Source organism: Alexandromys fortis, unplaced genomic scaffold (assembly GCF_014885135.2).
Source record: "Alexandromys fortis isolate MF-2015 unplaced genomic scaffold, M_Fortis_MF-2015_v1.1 scaffold_59, whole genome shotgun sequence".
Taxonomy (NCBI): domain Eukaryota; kingdom Metazoa; phylum Chordata; class Mammalia; order Rodentia; family Cricetidae; genus Alexandromys; species Alexandromys fortis.
Window position 1 is genome coordinate 3,993,191 of NW_026067943.1, and position 19,919 is coordinate 4,013,109.

The following is a 19,919-nucleotide window of genomic DNA, read 5'->3' on the forward strand; positions in this document are numbered from 1 at the left end:
CAGCACTCCTTCCCCAAGGCTCTGAGCTAGTGGCAGCCAGCTGTGCTATTGCACCCAGGCCTGCGAAGGCTGCATCCTCAACCCTGTGCGTGCCTGGTGGACTGCCATGTCAGTTAGACTCCAAGGTCTCCAACTTTTAAAGCTGTTGCCCTTCTCATCAGATGAGCCAGGAACAGGCCATGTGAGCAGGTGGCAAGGTGGCCTTGCAACTTGGCAAGGATTCTGCGAGCTGCAAGTGTACTATGGAAGGAGGTGGGTGGGTTGCTGGAAGCTGGACTTCAAGAACCATGAGAACACAGAATTTGGGCAAGCAGACTGAGTAGTCCACTTGGGGACTATGGACTCTGCTCTGGGTAGAGATGGCAGTAATTCCATGGAATGCTGAAGATCTCAGAGAAGGCACCAAAAGGACAGGTCCATCTTCTGTGTAGAATCTGAAGAGGTTAGACTCATAGAAGGCAGGAGTCTGCAATTAAACCAATCTCGGTTCAATAAACAAAACTGCATCTTCACTGAGCACGAAGGCCCTTTTCCCCTTATTCTTCTCCTCCAAACATTATACAACAACTTTTCCGTGGGAGTCAAGTTGCATTAGGTGTTTCCAGTTACTGAGAGACAAGTAGCAGGTGTACTGTTTAATTTAAGGGCTAAGCATCCTGGCATTTTGGTATAGGGGGAGGGTCCTGATACTGGTCATCTTGAAAAACACTGAGAGAGAAGATTACAATGTTCTCACCTCAGGCTTCCCAGTGTGTGAGGGAGTGTGTGTGTTAATTAGTTTGATCGGGCCATTCATACTCCTAAGAGCTGCCTGCTGCCTGAGAGACCTGGCTCCAGGGAGACCCAGGGACCCTGAGGGAAGCCTTAGAAGCTGACTTGCTGAGAAGCCCTTAAATTAAACAGTACACCTCCTACTTGTCTCTCAGTAACTGGAAACACCTAATGCAACTTGACTCCCATGGAAGAGTTGTTGTATAATGTTTGGAGGAGAAGAATAAGGGAAAAGGGGCCTTGCCCTTGGGAGAAGAGATGTTGGTCTGCAAAGAAATCAGGGCATGGGTGGTAGTTGGATGCCCAGCCTGCTTCCCTGGTTGAAGCCTCCACAACTAGGGCTGGGGTGGGAACAGGGACAGCTCCATGCAGGACTTAGAACACACTTTCTTCTTCTTCCTCCGCTCAAGACTACACACTCAGGCCTGGACCCTTCAACAGCCCTTTTTAAAGATACATAGTCGTGACCTTTTCTGGCCACTTGGTGTTACCTGTGAGCCCTTTGTGTGAGCACTGCCATGAACCGTGAGGGCAGCCTGACAGCTCACGGCTGTGCCGTCACCCACACAGAGAAACTGAGGCTCCAAGAACTGACCTCTCCAAGGTCTCCCAGAAGAGCTGAGGTTCTCACCCAGTCTAACAGACCCTGTGTCCACCAGGCCTGGTGCTTGCCTGAGTTCCTTTGCCCTGTACACCTGCTACCCTGAGCAGAGGGTCTTGAGGGTCTGACAACTCCTGAATGCTCTTACGTGGAAGCCGCTTGGATAATGGTCAGAAAACATGACTGAGAAAGTCTCCACAGCCATTCAGCTTCCCGGCAGCAGAGAAACTCGGAGATCATCTGCCCAGACTTAGAGAGCAGTGTAGAGGTCCCATCACCTGCTTCCTCATCGGACCCAGTTATGGGGCCTCATCCTGGTCTAGACTCTCAGGCAGGGAGGAGGCTCATTGGCTCCTGTGACTATCTGCAGTCCCCAGCCAACATGGGTCATCTGTAGGAGGCTCCTTAGGGACTTGAGTGTGTTCCCACTCAGTGTCAGAAATCTGTTCATCACGGGATTGAGTAGTCTGTCCCTGTGACCTCCCTGCGAGTCCCATGGGCACATTCCTGACTGGTAACTTTGAACAACTTTCAACCAAAAATGCATTGATAAATTGGTACCTGCTCCGTGGACTGGACTCCAGGGGACTCTGGGAGGCCTGCCTGACCCCACACTCACCCCCTTGCTTGGAAGTACCCCTGCTGGGCAATTCCAGGCCCATTCTAGCTTTCCCAGTCTCTGGGCCTTTGCATCTCTGCCATCTTGCTTCCTTCCAGCCTTCCAGGCCATGCACACACTAGTGACCCACTAACAATGTGTGTTTCTGGGAGCATACCATTGTTTCTGTAATGGGCACAAGGAATTATCTATCACTCCCTTGCCTAAGATGTCAGGGCTGGACGATCATGTCCTGCATTTTGCTCCATTGCCAGCTCTAGCTAGTGGCAGACACTCTTCATCATAGCTGTACTAAGGACAGAAGAGAGTGTGGTTGATTAGTAATGTCTGTCACGGGCAGCAGTGAGAGTGAGATACGCTTGTCACTTACTGGTCATCTTCATTGATGTCTATATTCTTCACTATATGGATTAGGAAACCAAGACTAATGGGGGAAAGAAGAGCTTTGGGATAATACACAAGAACTTCAGGGACTATCTGGAATGGAACCCAGATGCCCTGTCTTACCAGTCCAACAGGTTCCCCACATGGCCTATAGTTAGGATTCTGCATAGACCTCCAGGACTGTGTTCCTGTGTGCCGAGTCTCAAGAAGTGGTGGCTACTGCTCTTGAAAACTGTCCAGACGGGGCACGAAGGGCTGGATGCGCTCATAGAGCTCCGTCCTTCCTCAGGCAGACACACAATGACATGCTGGGAGGTCTCTGCTCTGTGTGCAGGCAGACAGAGCGAAGTGGGCTCTCTTCCACTGGACAGCTGCACTCTGTCTCTCCTCCAACCCCAAGTGAGCCTTTTCTGTAGATGAGACCCCATACTGCCCATGGCCCTCAGAGAGCACAAAACAGCCCTGACTTTGAATCAGTTCCACAGTTATTAGAGGAAAGAATGTGGTCATAGAGGGAGGGGCTAAAATTTCATCCTAGGGCCAGCTTGGCTGACGCAAGAGAGTATGCCAGCTCAGGGCTGGACTTGGGAGCTAGAGTTTGGCTTGGTCCAGGGCACACTGGCCTTGTGCTGTCCGTGGGTGAGGGCTACTGCTGCCAGCCCAGACCCCTGCCAAGGACCTTTGATGCAGGTCATTTAGCTTGGTGTCCACAGTGGTAGGGGGCACCTGTAGCTTATAGTGGGAGCCAGTGAGGATTATGTATGCATACCAAGTCCTGCGTGGGACTGTGCTATCTAGAATGAAGACGTCCTGATGGAGAAGATCTTGGCTTAATATTAGGAACCTCTGAACTCATGAACAAACCTAGGGGAGGCTCAACTGAGAAAGGGTCCTGTCTCTGTACTGTCTCTGCTGAGCCCTTGAAAAATAGGGCTCAGCACCTCTCATGAGGCGTGCACAGATCCCAGGATTTTACTACATAAGACACTAAAGGCCACTGCCATGTTCCTAGTGCCATCCACCACCCATCCACTCCCCCCTCTTCTTTCTGTGCCTCAGATACATCCGCTCAACATCCTGGGCAAAGGTCCAGCCACAATGACCCTTGTCCACCACTGCACACACACAGGCCACCAGGGTCAGCCTACACACCCAAACTCCCCACACACCGAGCCAACCAGCTCCTCACTGCCCACGGCTCAGCCTTCAGCCTGCTGACACTTTACTGGCAGGTCCCGAGGTGACCAAGGCCAGCTGCCCAGGAAAGGGCTTGGCACCCACTCGAGAAGCAACAGAACATGTTTCCAGTGGGGTGCCAAGCCAAGATCCCCTGTCCCTTCCCACCACCACCATCCTGCTGGCTCTGCTGGGCCAGCCAGCCCAGCACATTAGCATTTAAATATATCCGAAGTCAGCACCCCCAAACCTTCTTCCCCATCGAAACCACCAGGGAGGAGCGTTTGAATCCTTCTCCTGGACTCCAGGCCCCTCATAATGGCCATACTGTATTCACTTGCTTCTGTATGTGGCATTAGCAGAGAGAAGGAGCGAGGGCGCCTAGCAACCCCGAGGAGGCTGAGAAAGAGGTGGGAAGGAAGCGATTCTCATGTAATTATTCACTTCCACAAAAGCCGTTGTCAGGTACACACTGGAAACACAGCTGTTTCATTCTTCCCCTAACCTACTTTTAATCCATTCAGAGGCCTTCCTTCCCAATAGAAAAGGTGGAAAGAAAGACTTCGATTCAGCCCTTTTCTGCCAGGCTATATAAGTTACGTTTTCACTTCAATTGAGGACTTCACTGAAAAAGTTTGTGTGCGTGCATGCAAGCATGTGTGTGTGTGTGTGTGTGTGTGTGTGTGTGTGTGTGCGTGTGTGTGTGTCTGTCTGTCTTAAAAAGGAAATGTTCAAGAAAGGTTGTGGGTCACTAAGCCCTGTCCTGGCTCTCAGACCCAAAAGCCAAAGGCCGCATGCGCTGTTGGGTCTGGCGGGTTCCGCATATTGTCTTCGCTGGGCATTGGGAAGGCAGGGAGCCTGGGAACAGCGAGAGGCTGGCTCTTCGCACCCATCACTGGATTCTGCACTCATGACCAAAGGCGACAGGTGTATCTGTGCAGTGTTGATGCGTCTCAGAAACCTGGGCAGTGTGGAGGGAGGTTGGATGTTAGAAAAGACGTGAGAGTTTGTTTCCTTACCAGAGTTGACAAAAAAGAATCAGAGTGAGGGGCAGGTGTCCAGTTCCCCCGTTATTACCTTCTGTTTTTCTGCCATTCATGAATGATAAACCTGATGCCCAGAGACATGAAGACCCTTACCTGTGGTCACACAGAAAGCTAGCAGAAGAGTGAGAACCTGACCCTCATCTGCCCACCCAAAGCTTTTGCGCTGTCCACCAATTCCTGTGAGGCTCAGAATGAGGCACCTGACAGAAGCTCCCCACCAGGCTTTGTCCCCAGAGCCATGTGTTTCCAAGTCCAAATATTCCAGGGTTCGTCTCCCCACAACTGAGTGGGCAGAACTCCTCTTTCTCGTGGCTTGCTACTGGCTTGCCCGTGAAGAATTCCAATGGTGAGAATGAGATGGGGGAACAGTTGGGATGCACTACATGACTCTCCCAGGCCTTTGTGTCCTAGAAACCACTGTGGTGACGAGGGTCACTGTCAGCATACACCTGTTAAGACTGGTGCCTTCGTAAATTCCACTCTGAACACAGCCAATGGCTGACCAGCAGTGAGCTCTTGGCTGACCTCGAGGTATGTTCTGGCTGGGGGTTTCTCTGTGGTGACCCACACCACGCCTTCAAAAAGCACACCTCTTTGTCTCTTAACTCACTCTTGGCTCCCTCACCTACCTGTCTCTGCCAAATATTGTTCCTTCTCCATCTTCATCTCTACTTGGAGGAGCTGGGTGAATTGTGGTCCGTACTGTGGTCCACACTGTCAGAGTTCAGTCGGTATGTCTGTGTTATAGGAAAAGGGATACAGTGAGAGCCTTGATCTTGACCTCTGTCTCTCTCTGCTCTGTCCTGGAGAAGGGTGAAGTCCATTGAACCCCTAGGTTCATTTGACACTATGACTAGGCTGCTGTGTCCCCTATGGATGCAATTTCTGACTCCCTAGGCATAAACCCTGATTCCATCCTTTGTGTGTATGAGAAAAAGAAAGACACGGTCCCTCCCTGTTCACAGTGCTCTGCCCCCAAGTGCCATGGGTTAATCCCCTGTGCCAGCCCCAGGGGAAGATACAAGCCTCAGTGCTGTAGTGTGAACTGTAGCGTGCTATCCCTGCTGACTAGGCCGTACACTGTGGCAGTGTGGCCTCTGAGTAGGGGAGAGAATTTGTCCTCATGACTACAGCTATCCTTCCTGAATCCCAAGGGTCCCACTGGGATTCAGGCAGGTAGCCCCCTGACCCATGTGCTAGGGCTCCTTGGGACCAATTGTTGTACAAGCTGTGAAGGGCTTTTCCTGTTCCCACACAAATCTGCTCTAAAATCTCTGAATGTGGGCTGCCCTTGCAGCAGGGCCAGCACGCCCCCCCCCCATTCATCCTGCAGAACATGGGGAGGATCCTCTCCTCCACTGACCCGGCTTCCTCTGGGTTTGTTTAGTGAGACTGTTTTCCCTTCATTTTGTGTAGGGGGCGGGGATCGGAAGCCATTTCTTCCAGGAGCCTCCATCTCTGCTGCTCCCGGGAGATGCAAGCAGAGGGGCTGATGTGTGTGGTACCCACTTACCTTTGGCCATTCGTTTTGTGGAACTCTGGATGCCAGGTGCATGCTGAAGACCAGCGGACTCTCCTGCCTTTTTCTGAAACATGGACCCAGGAAGCCACAGACTCAGACCTGAGGCTCCTTTAAGAGCTGTTTGACCTGCAATGGGTCCGTTTCCTCTTCAGTTAAAGCAGGGATGCCAGAATTTGCCCATCAAGAACAACATGCAAATCTTCAGATTTGTGCATGGAAGCCTTGAGAACTTGGTCTGCTTTGATCCATGTTAAGTCAAGTCTCTTCCTGAAGCCCCCCCCAACTCCTTGGAGGGGTCAGGAATCTTTGTTTCCCTGTTTTCTTTATCTCTCTTTTCTTTGATTGTCAAATCCTTCCAGGGCCACCATGCTTGCCTTCCTTCCTTCCTTCCTTCCTTCCTTCCTTCCTTCCTTCCTTCCTTCCTTCCTTCCTTCCTTCCTTCCTTCTGTCCTTCCATATATATATGCTTCCTAGTAGTATAAGAAGTACGGGCATGCTGTAATGCCTTAGAGATCGTTTGATGTGGCCTGCTGGCCATTTATTCCCTCTTCTTAGTAACAATTCCCAGACTCCCTTGCCTTTATGTCAGAACCTCATGGCCTGGGCAGAAGTGATAGGAACCAGTCCCCACAGGTCCCAGAAAGTTTCCTGAGGAAATTTCTAGGTTCTTGTCTCTCTGCCCATAGACTGTAGGAAGCTGTTATTGGGTGGCAGGAAAGGCTTGGGTCACCATGTCATGTCATGGTGGAAGAGAGCCCCTGCACAGGCTGCACCTGGCTCTGTGGGGGTGACAAATAGGTTGGTATCTAGCTGAACCCCCAGAAGTCAGTGCGTGTGTGTGGTCCAGCAGTCCTCACCATTACAATGGCAGCAGCTCACTGACAAACTCATTAGCTCCTGTCTACACAGAGTGGCCAGGCTGGCGGCCAGGCACAATGGCATCTCCTTAGCCACAGGCATATCTGCTGCCCCCATTTATTGAGGTGAGGAATCTCCCAGACTCCATGTAAAGACATGCCATGGCTCTCCCCGGGACCCTCTCAAGAATCCTGGCCTGGGCTCTGCAATGCCCGAGATGCATGGGTCTTTAGTAGGAAGGCTGACCACAGGGCTGTGGAGATGACTGGTTAAGAACACTGACTGCACTTACACAGAACCTGGCTTCAGTTTCCAGCACTCACATCAGGTGGTTCATTATAGTTATAACTATAGTTCCAGGGCTCCAGCACCCTCTTCTTGCCTCCATGAGCACTGCATGTGTGTGATGTACATACAGACAAACAGGTACACACATACACATACATACAAAATTAATCATTAAGTAAAACATTTTAATTTTCTAGAATAGTTAATGTCAACATGAGTTTTCCAAATGTGGGGAGGTGGGGAGACCAGTGGGGAGGTTTGGGGTTCAGAGTCAAGAGCATTAAGTTACTGCAAAAATCCAGGGACTTTTCAGCTCTCTAACTTCAGCTCAGACTTCTGTGTTTAGCCCTAGACTTTACAGCAGTCTCCTGGGAATCTCCTGATGTCTCAAACTTGCATTTCCAAATTGCATTCACCCATCACCCCAAGAATCCCCAGCTCACTTAGAAGAGAACCATGGTGAGCTGGAGTATTGCACTGTTTTGCTGTCTGCTCAAATCTGTGTACTCTTCTGTGACCTCCACATTCAAACCTGCCTTCTAAAGATGATCTTCAGAACCAAGGAGACAAGACAGCAAAAGAAAATCAATCAAATACACATTCAAATTAAGTTAAAATTTCCCAGAGTCTCTAACCCCAACAGAGAAGGCAGAAAAGTATGAGAAAAAGCAATTGGCAGGGTCTTCTAGTTGATGAAGTGACTTCATGAACCAGAACAGCAACAACATGGGGATTCTGTGTGAACAGGGAGAAGAGGGAAGGGAAGCTACAGGCTGAACACCAGGAAGCCCCGGGAACTCACAAACACTTGCCCTGAGGAAAGGACCATGCTAGGGCAAACAATTGGTGGTCTATCCAAACTATTCGACTAACCCAAGAGGGTCAATGCAGGATGCAAGTCCCTGGTAATGGGGGAGGATGATGGTGGGGAAGGTGAGGCCCAATGGCAAAGACATGGCCTTAAGGAGAAGCCAGTCTGAGCAGGCAGAGACTAGGACAGAGAGGGAACACAGCCATCTCGGAGAAGAGTGGGGCTAGGAATAAGAAACGATGGCTGCAGAAAGCATCAGTGGTACCACCACCATTTTAAAGACTCTGATAGCCACCAGAGAGGAAACCCTAGAACTACAAAGGCTAGAAAAATATACCCTGGGCCATTGCCTTCCCTCTGCACAGCGACATCTCCTCTCTGCTACAGCAAGGCAGCAGAAGAGGATTATGGTCCCACATCACAAATGGCTGTGATTAGAAAACCATGAGAATAGGGTTCCCATGGGTGAAGAATGTACTGTAAATACATTTACAGCCATAGGACAGCCCAACCCTGTAGCACCCCAGAGCCAACTGAAAGAGACAGAGATTCTAGGACAGCCTACCAGGAAGGGCTGGCCACTCACAAAAGAAAAGTAACTAAATGAAATGAAAGAAACCAAGAGTGGCCATGAGAGTATCAAGAGGTAACAGAACCTAGTAAGGAGGAAAATAAAGATCAAGTCACAGAAATAAAGAGATATGTTAAAATGCAAGAAATGTCCAGCAAGGTGGCTTAGTGCGGGAAGGTACTTACACCAAGCCTGACAAGCTGGGTTTATCCCCAGGACTCACATGGAGGGAGGAGAGTATAGAATCTCTCCCATACACACACACACACACACACACACACACACCTTTTTCAAGTTGTTTCCTGACTACAGGAACATAATGCACACATGTACATCCACACATGCATGCACACAACAAATAATACATAAACCACCAAACAATTGTAATTTTTTAAATGTGAGAAAAATCAATACATATAAATAATATGCTGTCCATGTAGTGGCCCAAGAAGTAAGAGGTAACAAACCACGAGCTTTGTGGTAAATATAAAATAATAGAAATGGGTTGATTTGAGATGTAAGAGTTAGTTGATAAGAAGCCTGAGCTAATAGGCCAAAGAGTATATAATTAATATCAAGCCTCAGAAAGCTGCAGGAGCTAGTGAGCGGGACCTGGTAGGTGGAGAGTAACCGGTCCAGGGGACCAGCACAATGGAGGATATTTGTAGCTACAAGGAGTAAGTTTCCAAGGAGAATGCAAAGACCAGCCACTCTAAAGGAAGAGATGGAGACTGAACTTCCAAGAAAGTTGTCTGCAAGTGAAAATCCCATGCATGGGTTTGGGGGTGCACATCATCAGGGTATGTGGACGAGAAGTTCTGTGAGCTTTTCTAACTCAGAGTTGAGGACTGTGGTAGAAGGATGGTTGAACAGGCCTTTCCACCAGTTTGAGGTCTTCTCCCCTCTGCTCTGTGGAATGCTGAACTTTCAGGACCATTAGCCACAGGCGTGGGTCCCTTGTGATCAGTCAGCCCCAAGCATCTCACAGGACACCACCGGGAGCGGGCACTCTGTGCCCGAGTCAGCATCTGGGCCATGTTCTGCCTCTCCCTGGGGTCTGCATGCTTTTCTGTATAGAAAGAATTCGCCAGGGAGAGACTGGAACATGAGAAAAGCGATGCAGGATGCAGCACTAATGATATATTCTCTCTCCTCAGTCTTCAGCAATTTTTACTCCGCTGGCCCCTTGCTGCCAACGTGTAGGCAGCCTCAAGCTCCTGCTGCTTTGAAGATCCCTTTTCCTTTTCACGACCACTCTCTCTGCCTCCCCATTCACAACAGTGATTCCTGAGCTTTGTGGGGGTTTATCGTTTTTAATATGTTTTTATTCTTTGAGAACTTCATGCAATGTTTTTATCATACCCACCCCTTTCTTCCTGCGACCTCCACTTTGTGTTCTGTTTTTTAGAAGACACTATCTCACAGCACTGACTTGGTCCTCTGGCTCTTACAGTCTTTCCGTGTCCTCTTCCAGGACGTTCCTCAGCCTTAGGTGCAGGGATGTTGCGTAAATGCATCCGCTAGGGCTAGGTACCCACGGTCAGTTGTTCTGTTGTGGCTCTGCGATGGTCTCTGCTACAAAAAGAAGCTCTCATGGGTGAGAGCTGTGCTTATCTGTAGGAGTAAGGAAAAGTGTTTTGACAGGAGCTGGGAATCACACCGCTTTATAAAGTGGCTGTGGTGGCTGCTCCTCTAGGGCTCCACAGCCTCACCAGCTGTGCATAGTTGACTACGTTTGTAGAGCCAGGCACAAGTTCTCTCCTGTTGAGCAGGCCTTAAGTCCGCTTAGATAACCATAGGTCACCCCAGGGTGTGCATGTCATTGCGTCTTTCAGAATATCTTGTTATTCTCATCGTTGTTTGTGTTTATTGGTGTCACAGCTGGGTAGGATTATTGATTGCTTTTCTCGTTGGCAACTTGCATGGCTCCTCTGATACCAGGAGACCAGGAGAGCTGGTCCTTACAGAGGCTTCCAGGTCAGATCCAGACGAATTCCTCCTGTGTTCAAATTATGTGGTGTCCTTAGTAATGGGGTCGTACCTTCTCTTTCTAGAAGGCACCAAGGGCTATGGCAATAGTCTGTATTTTGAGGGGAATTTCATGGACTCATCTGACCATCATCTCAAAAGGAGGCTTCCCATGCCTGCATTGGGGTTGTTACTAGATAGTCTATGGCAATTGAGGGGTTACCCCAAGTGGTATAACTTTAACTAAACTGTGTGTGTGCATGTGTGTAATTTTAAGTAAATACAAAATAATGATTCCTATGACTTTTTTCAAACATTCTTGTGTTCTATTTCCAAATACCCCTCATATACCAGAATTACACACACACACACACACACACACACACACACACACACACACACACACGAATGTTCTCATGGCGTTTCTCCTTAGCTCTTACTCTAAAGCCAGCCAGCCAAGGTTAGAAGAGGTCAGCAGACACTCGTGTCAGTGTCAGAAACACTTCTCATATGTTACCATTGGATGCTTTCACAAATATGAGCAGACTCAGACAGGGTGCCCTGTTCCAATTGGGCGCAAATCCTCGAAAAGGGATCATGCCTGGAATGGGGATGATTTGGGGGTCAGAAGGCTATGGGGCAATACTGCTGTGTGCAAGAGAAAGCTATGGTCTGAGGGACCCAGAATCAAAGCCCAGGAAAGATGAGTTCTCACTTTCAGAAATGACTTCCCAGTCAGAGGTGTCTCAAGAAAAAAGACACATGTCAACTCCCCATCAATGACAGCAGCTAGGCAGACGTCCATCGTAGGACTTAGAAGAGAGTCCTGTTCTGAGGTAGAGATAATGAACAAAGATGCAGGGGATGGTTTTGAACCTCATGGGGGCTGAAGCTGGGGTCTCTAGAAGTCTGTCTGGGTGTGTTCTACCCATCACGCTCCAGTTCCGTGGTCTTGGACAGGTCACTTGTCCTCTTGGTTACTTGGCTCTAGGAGCAGGCTAAAAGTGCCCCCTGCCTAGGGCTGCCCAGGACTGCTGACATTCCAGGGCAGTCTTAATGCAGAGGTTCAGCAAGGTGCCTTGCATACCAGAAGTGCCTAATAAAGGCTGCTACTGTCTGTGTTCAATGCTGAGTCTTGTCTCCAGGTGGCGCTGGATGCTCAGCCCAAAACCAGCTTGAGTTTCAGCTGTGGCTTTCCTTAGAGACTTCTAGGTGCTGAGCTTCGAGCCTGGGGAAGGGAGGGTACTTGAAAAGTCCATGTGCTTGCCACAGTGAGGTCATGCTGTCCAGACGAATTTTAGTCAGAGGGGACTTTGGTAACTAAGAAGCTGCTGGCTGGCTGCACCCCGGGGAAGCAGGCATTAGGGAATCCATTCTATAAGCTAGTGAATCCACACACATGCACAGATATGTGGGCACACACACACCCCTGGTCTGTGCTTGAGGTCAGCTTGTGTCTACGCTTCCTCTGCACAGTTGTGGGACCTTGTCTTCACGGTAATTTCAATTACCAAGAAAGGGGGGTGTTTTTGGACTTAAGTGTGGTGTGGCATAGGAGAAGGACCTGTGCCCAGAGCTCACTGTTGGTACACTCAGCCTCAGAGCAGGCTGACAGGGTTCTTCCTTTCCTACTTGGCGAATGAGGAGATTTAACATTGAGGATGTTAAGTTATTTTTCCAAAATCATACTGTTGGAGCCAGGGCCTTTAATATCCAAATACAGTTTTGGTTGATTGATTGATTGCTTTGTTTTTGTTTTTGGTGTGGTTTTTGTTGTTGTTGTTGTTTTGGTGGGGTGGGGACGGGGTCTCACTCTGTAGCTCTGACCTTGAACTCACAGAGATCTGCCTTCCTCTGCCTCCCAAGTGCTGGGATTAAAGGTGTGCACTACTTCACCTGGTTTTATTTACTTATTTATTTTTTGGAGACAAGGTCTTGCTGTGTATCTTTGGCCAGCCTAGTCACTAAGTAGACTGACCTTGAACTTTTAGAGAACCCCCTGCCTCAACCTTCTTAGTGCTAAGCTTACAGGCTTATGCACATGGGCCCAGCTCAACATCCAAATTCTTGTTATGTTGTAACAATGTAATGGGTTACTAACCACAACCTTTGGAAAAGTCTAGAATTTATTAAGGAAATTTCCTTTTCATGAGGTTGTCCCAGAAATATAAATGTTTTAATAGGATTTGCCAAAAAAGTTAGGAAGTTGGATAGTCCCATCCCAGAATTTCTTTTGGGCGAGTACCCAGAGATCAAGCTCCCTTCTCCCACATCTGACTCTCCCTCCTCCCACATCTAATTCTCACTCTTCCCCCATTGGTCTCTCCCTCCCCTCACATCTGACTCTCAATGCCCACGTTTTTGTGCCCTCCTCCAGGTGTGGGTGGACGCTGGGACGCAGATCTTTTTCTCCTACGCCATCTGCCTGGGCTGCCTGACCGCTCTGGGGAGTTACAACAACTATAACAACAACTGCTACAGGTGAGCCCAGCTGACGGCCACAGCTTCCAAAGCCTCATAGCTGTCCATAGTGCAGGGCCCAGAACACAGAGAGCTGCTCGTCAGCCCGGCCCTGTCCCCAGGATCACATGGACAGAGCTGGGAAATTGTCACATGCAAGCAGAGTCTGCCCTGAATCACAGTAAATCCACACCACAGCCCCAGTCAGGACCACAGTGACAGCGTGTGCAGCATAGGTCCATATACAATAAGTTGTGTGTGGTCACACAGCTAGTAAGGAACCAAACTGGACTCTTTCTGCCTCCTGTTGATTTTCACAGGTCCATGGAGCCCTCTCTTGACCCACCTGGAGTGGCTGGACCCTCCTTGGCCCACAGTTCTCTTGGCTTTCTGGCTACATAGGGTCCAGGCAGGGAGGTGACTAAGGCTGGGGAGCCTCACAGACCTGTAGCCTGAGTGTCACCATGAGGCTGAGACCCACAGAGGACCAGGGACACTCAGCACACCATGAGACAGGCCCCTGGAGAGCCAGGGACACTCAGTAGTGCGTGTGAGGGTGGGGGTGGGGAATAAGCTCACTCTGGGGTCTCTGACTGCAATGACTGTGTTGAACTCCTTACACCTAAGAACCCAGTACCTGGCACACACAGGTGGATACTTGCTGGTGGATGGACAGAGTATCTCACTGTGAGAACCCAGAAGCTCCCTCTGTAGGAAGGAGACTTTGGAATTGTGATGGGGTACCACCATGAGCCCAGCCAGTGAGAAAGTGTTCACCCTGTATCCTAGTTGGCCACAAAGAGAAACTATCCTAAAGTAAGGGATTGAATGCTGATTTGGGGATGTGAAAAGATGGCAGAAAACTAAAATCGAGTCCATAGAGAAGGGGGTAACTGGTGGGACCATGTGAAAATCTACACTGTCTCACACTTCTGGAGGAAAGAGAAAACTATTAAAAATATCACATTAATAAGCCTGATTTTCCCTTTTTTTATTCCTAAATAGTAAAGATATCTTTACTTACTCTAGATATATGTTGCTTTTATGATTAAAAAGAAAATAGAGTCAGAAGAGCCAGGCATATTAGCATACAACATTAGCATGCAAGAGGCTAAAGCAGGATTGCTGTGAGTTCGAGGTTAGCCTGGGCTACATAATGAGTTCCAGGCCAGCCTAAGATACAGTGAGACCCTATCCTAACCCTTCCCCAGACCCATCCCAGCAAGAAAAAATCAAATTAGTACAGATATCATCTATGTATTATTTAATCCCAAATCAAATACACAAATTATTTATTAAATTAGAAGCCATAATAGTGGCATGTATGTCTTCCGGGGCTCAGACCATACATGTAAAGTTGAATGTGGGAGTTTTTTGCAACCAGCAACCTAGCAACCTGAAAATGAAGAGCGTTTGGCAGGTGTGGAGCTAAGAGAGGGACCTGTCTCTATCCACTGCTGGCGAGAGCTCAGCGGGCAGGATTTCCCCTCCTCTCCCTGTCGCTCAGTGGAACAAAGCAAATGCCTGCAAAAATCTGTTTCCAGATTGTTCTGCAAACAGGTCTGCCCAGCAGTCAATTAATCCCCTCTCCCAACAGCTTAGTTGCCTCTGGAGCTCATGCAAGCCCAGCTCAGCCTCCGCTGACTTCAAAGCCCTGGTTACATAAGCCTCCCCCAGAGGTTGCAGGGAGCTGTAGGGGAAGGCATGAGAGGGCTGGAAAAGCCCGGCCAGGCAGGGACCAGCCTCAAGGGGGTGAGTGTGTACTCACAGGTGGAAGCTGGCATCCGAATACAGAGCTCAAGGGGGCAGACATCCCTGAGAAGTCTAATACAAGAAAGTGGCCTGAGAGGCCTCTAGGAGGGATGGGATTTGCAGAAAGCGATGTCTGCCTTCCCCAGCCTGTCTGGGAAGTCTTGATTCTTAGGAAGTGTCATTGAGGCCCCAGGAAGGGAATCTGAGAGGTCTGGATTCCCAACTATAATTTCACTGGGAACTGACAACGGGACCTCATCTCCAGTCTCGGGATTCGGAGGACCTAACGCAGGGCTGGCGCACCAAGGCACCTTAAACATGACGGGAGAAATCCAGAAGGGTAGCCAGCATGGAGTGATGCCTTCCTCTCCAGATCCTCCCATTCTTGCAGCTGGATACGTCAGAGCTGCTTAGGCTTAATGGGACTGTGCAAAGGGCCCCTTGACTGGATTTTGGACAGGACGATGCTAGTTAACGTGTAAGTGGGTCCCTGCTGCCTCAGGAATAATATGGTCCCCTCCTGGACTGGGCTGAGTTTCTTCCCGAGCAAATGGGGCTTTCGATAGTGGAAAAGGTCAGGAGGCAGAGGCAGGTGGATCTCTGTGAGTTTGAGGCCAATCTGCTCTACAGAGTGAGTTCCAGGACAGCCAGGACTATACAGAGAAACCCTGTCTTGAAAAACCAAACCAAAGCAAACAAAAATCCCAGCCCATGAGGCCCTGCTACCAAATGCTTCATCATGGTCAGCCCCAAAGAAAAGACCTGCAGGGAGATTCATAGCCAGGCTCCTAACTTTTTGCCTAGTGCTCTTCCCACTGTGCCTTCATTACCAAGGCCGTTGTGGGTTTGTCAACAACGTTAATGCTACCTTTTCTTCTATTACAAAAAGCATGGTACAAGAATCAGAGAGGAGAGTTCTCAGTCCTGCGTATGAGAGATGCAGAGGGTCTGGGTAAGTCAGAGCGCAATAGAGATGGGTGCAGGATGTGAGCGGGAAGAGAGCCAGAGTGTTAGCTGAGAGCACGCAAGGCCACAGGAGCTCTGAGGCTCGCCCTCCAGACCATTCCAGCCTCAAGCCCCACCGCTGAGCTTGTTGGTGGCCAAGGCAAATTTTTGTCTAATGGAATATAAGGGGATTCTCTGTGGTGTCTGCAGGAGGCTGCATCTAGTAGGAACAGGACTTTTAAACTCCAGCTACTAGGCCAGGAGCTAAGGAAGGCCATGATATCACTCTTCCCTGGGACACCATTGGTCAGGATCACCCAAGTGCACCTCCCACATAGAGCAAGGCACTGACATGCTCCCTGATCTGAGTTGTGAGCCCGCACTACAGAGACTCAGTTCTAGAGCCTGTGGTAGAGTGGACCAAGACTCTGGGCCATCATCCTCATCTACATAAAGTCCATCCCTTGTTGTCTGGTTTCTCCTTGAGTGGGACTTTATGTTGGTGCTTCCCAGTTGGTGAGTACCTCTCAAGAGCAAGCCAAAGCAACTGCTCTGATTGGTCTCCTCTGGGAGCTGGCCCACTGAGCAGAACCTGAGTAGAGTGGAATACAGGGCATTGCTTGGTAGTGAGCTCAGCCAGGATAGGAGCCGCCACAAAACCTCTCCCCTGCTCAGCCAGGAGGGGTGTTACCACAAAACTTCTCCCCTGCTCAGCCAGGATGGGTGTCATCACAAAACCTCTCCCCTGGAAGCTACTAGGGCTGTAGGCCTATGATCCTTAGTCACTTACTTGGCTTCTCTCACCCTCTGAGCTTTGTGCCTTGGGAGCATAGTCCCATCTTACTATTTCGGTCTTTCTTTCCTCAGTAGCCGGAGCAGTGATTGTCTCCTGAGTCTTTCTTCTCCTGGCATACAAGGCCAGACTCCTCTCCTTCTGTCACACCCTCTGCCTGTGACCTACCTCGTCTTCTAGCGATGCAGGGGAAGCTGTGTGACTGTAGGCCAGCTATCCACCCTCTCTGAACCACAGACACACGTCGTTTGGAAACTGAGAGGCTGTCAGAGCGTATGCTTCTCTGCCCACCCTGCAGTAAGCCCCCGTCTCAGGTGGGGAAGCTCTGGCACCTGCCTGTTCTGCCCACACTGACTCAGGCCCTTCTTACCGCTTCCCCCACAGGGACTGTATCATGCTCTGCTGTCTTAATAGTGGCACCAGCTTTGTGGCTGGGTTCGCCATCTTCTCCGTCCTGGGCTTCATGGCATATGAGCAAGGAGTGCCTATTGCTGAGGTGGCAGAGTCAGGTAAGTCTGCAGAGGTGAGATGTGGAAAGCCCAAGCTTTTGGAGGTTTCCGGGGGATGAGGACAATGTGGCCACTGCAGTCTTCCTGTCCTGGGTTTGTTTCTCAGGACGTGGCCAGTCTCTTCACCTGCAGGGGAAGCCCTGACCTTCCTCATTGGGAAGCCAAAGCCTTCATTTACTTCCCAGGCTACTCTGTTTTCTGCCGCCCCCCACCCCATCATCACTCGCTTTGGACTTGCTTCATTCTGTGCCCAGCCTGAAGGTGTCATGTTTACCTAACAGCCGCCCAGCACAGCCTGGACAGCCCTGGGCTGCTGGAGCCATCCCACCCACTTCCCTACCACTGTGGACTGTCCCCTTCTGCGCCACACCACACCACAGACCCTTTGCACACTCTGCACCTGTGCCTGGAGGACCTAACCTCCCCTCCTTTATCCATTCCACATAGAGAATCGTCACACCTGTCACAGCCCGAAGCATAGTTGCTATGTTTGAATCAAACAAGCTGTGGTCAGGGTGATGGTTCACCATGACAACTCCTCCTTGACTTGCATGGCACTTGGATTCTGAAGAAAGCACACTGTAATGAGAAGGTGCAGGGGGTCCTGAGTATTGAAGATATGGTGGTCCTTAAGGAGGGTGGGTCAAAGTAGATGACATCAGAGGTGAGCGCTGCCTTTTGCGCTTAGCTTCTCGGTCCATTGCAGGGGCATTTGTATGCCTTTGTACCAAGCAATCGCAAAGGAAAATTCTTGAAATATTTACAAGTATAGGCGACATACTGGGACAGAGATTAAACCCAAGATAAGTAGGACCAGAGGAATAATAACGAGAATTCCTACAATTAATAGGGAATATTGCAAAAACCAAGAGCTCTGTTATAAAAGATGAACAAAAGTCATAATTCCTTGGCAAAACTACCAAGGAAAAAATTAAAATACGATTCGCTAACATATTAGTGACTTTTCCATTGCTAGGATAAAATGCCACTACTGAAGCAACTTTCGGAAGAGTTTATTTGACTTATAGTTTCAAAGGATAGAAAGTCCATCATGGCAGGAAGGCATGGCGTGGTATTAGGAGCAGGAAGCTGAGAGGTCGCATTTTACCCACCTTTAGGAAGCAGAGAAGCCAGCAGGAAGTGGGGGAAAGGCTATAAACTCTCAGATCCCACCCCGGTGGTGCACTTCCTCTAGTAAGACTGCTCCTCCTAAAACACCCCACAGCAGCACCACCCGCTGGGAACCAGCTGTACAAATGCATGAGTCCATGGGGGCAATTCCCATTCAAAACCACAACCACCATCAACAATGAAAGGGGGGCAGTGCTGTGTAATGATCCTTTTGTGCACTGGGAAGATGGGCTGCTTTCATTGGTTTAATAAAGAACCAAATGGCCAAAGCTACGCAGGAAGCAGTTAGGCAGAAGAGTCAGACTGAGGTAACACTGGGATGAAAGAGGGTGGAGTCACCAGGAGATGCAGAGAGAATGAAGGTGAACTTGCAATGTTAAGAAAGGTCCTGAGCCACATGGTAGAATGTAGATAAGAAATATGGATTAATTTAAGTTACAAGAGCTAGTTAGTAAATAGCCTAAGCTATTGGCTGAGCATCTATAATTAATAAGTCTCCATGTAGTTATTTGGGAGCTGGCTGGTGGAGCAGAAATTTCTGTCTTACACCTGATACACAATGTCCAGGGCCACATACAGCTGTATAAAGCCTGAAAAAGTTTTTTTAAAAAAAGTTCTGGAACACAGAGTCAAATGCAGCTCAGTGGATAAAGGCACTAGCCACGCAATCTGAAGACCTGAGTTTAATCCCTAGAACCCACATGAAGATAGACAAGAACTAACTCCACAAAGATGTCCTCTGACCACTACATGTATTCTCACATACACAACATACATGTGTGCACACCCAATTGTAAAAAAAAAAGTTTTTAATTCTTTTTGAACCGTGAAGGAAGAAGCAGATCTACAGACCCCAGGACTATAATAAACACTAGGGACCACTGTGAATAGCTTCCGCCTGGATTTGATCACACAGGTTATATGAGTGAATATATTTTTAAAAGGCAGTGGGCTCAGACTGACACAGAAGAAACAGGAAAACTGAATAGTTCTGTATCTTTTAAACAAGTAATTTTTTACTTAAAACGTTTTGGGCTGGCTCAGTTGGCAAATCACTTACCACCCAAGCACAAGACGCCAAGAGTGAAAAAAGCTGAGTGTGGAGGAGCTTACCTATAACTGCAGCCTTGGATGGAGGAGAGAGAAGACACGCAGATCTATGAAGCTCGTTGGCTGGAAGGCCTAGCCAGATCAGTGAGTTTCAGGTTCAGTGAGGGACCCCATCCCTAAAGATGAAAGTGAAAGTAAAGACACCCAGCATCCATTTCAGGCTTCCACATACACATGCACACGTGCACTTACCATACATATACAATACTCACACACAGAGAGAGACACATACAGACATGCACACGTGTATGCACACAGTCAGATGCAGGAAATCTGATATGTCTTCTGGCCCCTGAGAGTTGCTGCACTTCCATGATGCTCATAAACTTAAGCAGATGCCCAACACATTATACACACACATATGTATATAAATATACTATGTGAGTATATGTGTGTATATAGTGTAGATAGATAGATAGATAGATAGATAGATAGATAGATAGATAGATAGATAGAGAGGAGAGAGAAGAAAGGGTGTACAGCATTACTACAAAAGGTGGATAGGAATTTCCCATGAATTAGTAAAGAATCACACTCCTCCACATATCAGCTGTGAAATATGAAAAACTTTCAAGTCCACACCCCCAGTTGTTGCCATTTTCTT

The 19,919-nt window shown here is 48.9% G+C and overlaps 1 protein-coding gene across 1 annotated transcript in view; it reads left to right on the forward strand.

The window, feature by feature from the left end:
* Slc6a11 (solute carrier family 6 member 11) overlaps positions 1–19,919 on the forward strand; it is a 118,424-nt gene that overhangs the window by 82,965 nt on the left and 15,540 nt on the right. Inside the window, exons 11-12 of the mRNA XM_050148484.1 lie at positions 12,993–13,096; positions 16,950–17,074. Of these exons, the coding sequence (XP_050004441.1) occupies positions 12,993–13,096; positions 16,950–17,074 (229 nt within the window). The remainder of the gene's footprint in view (positions 1–12,992; positions 13,097–16,949; positions 17,075–19,919) is intronic.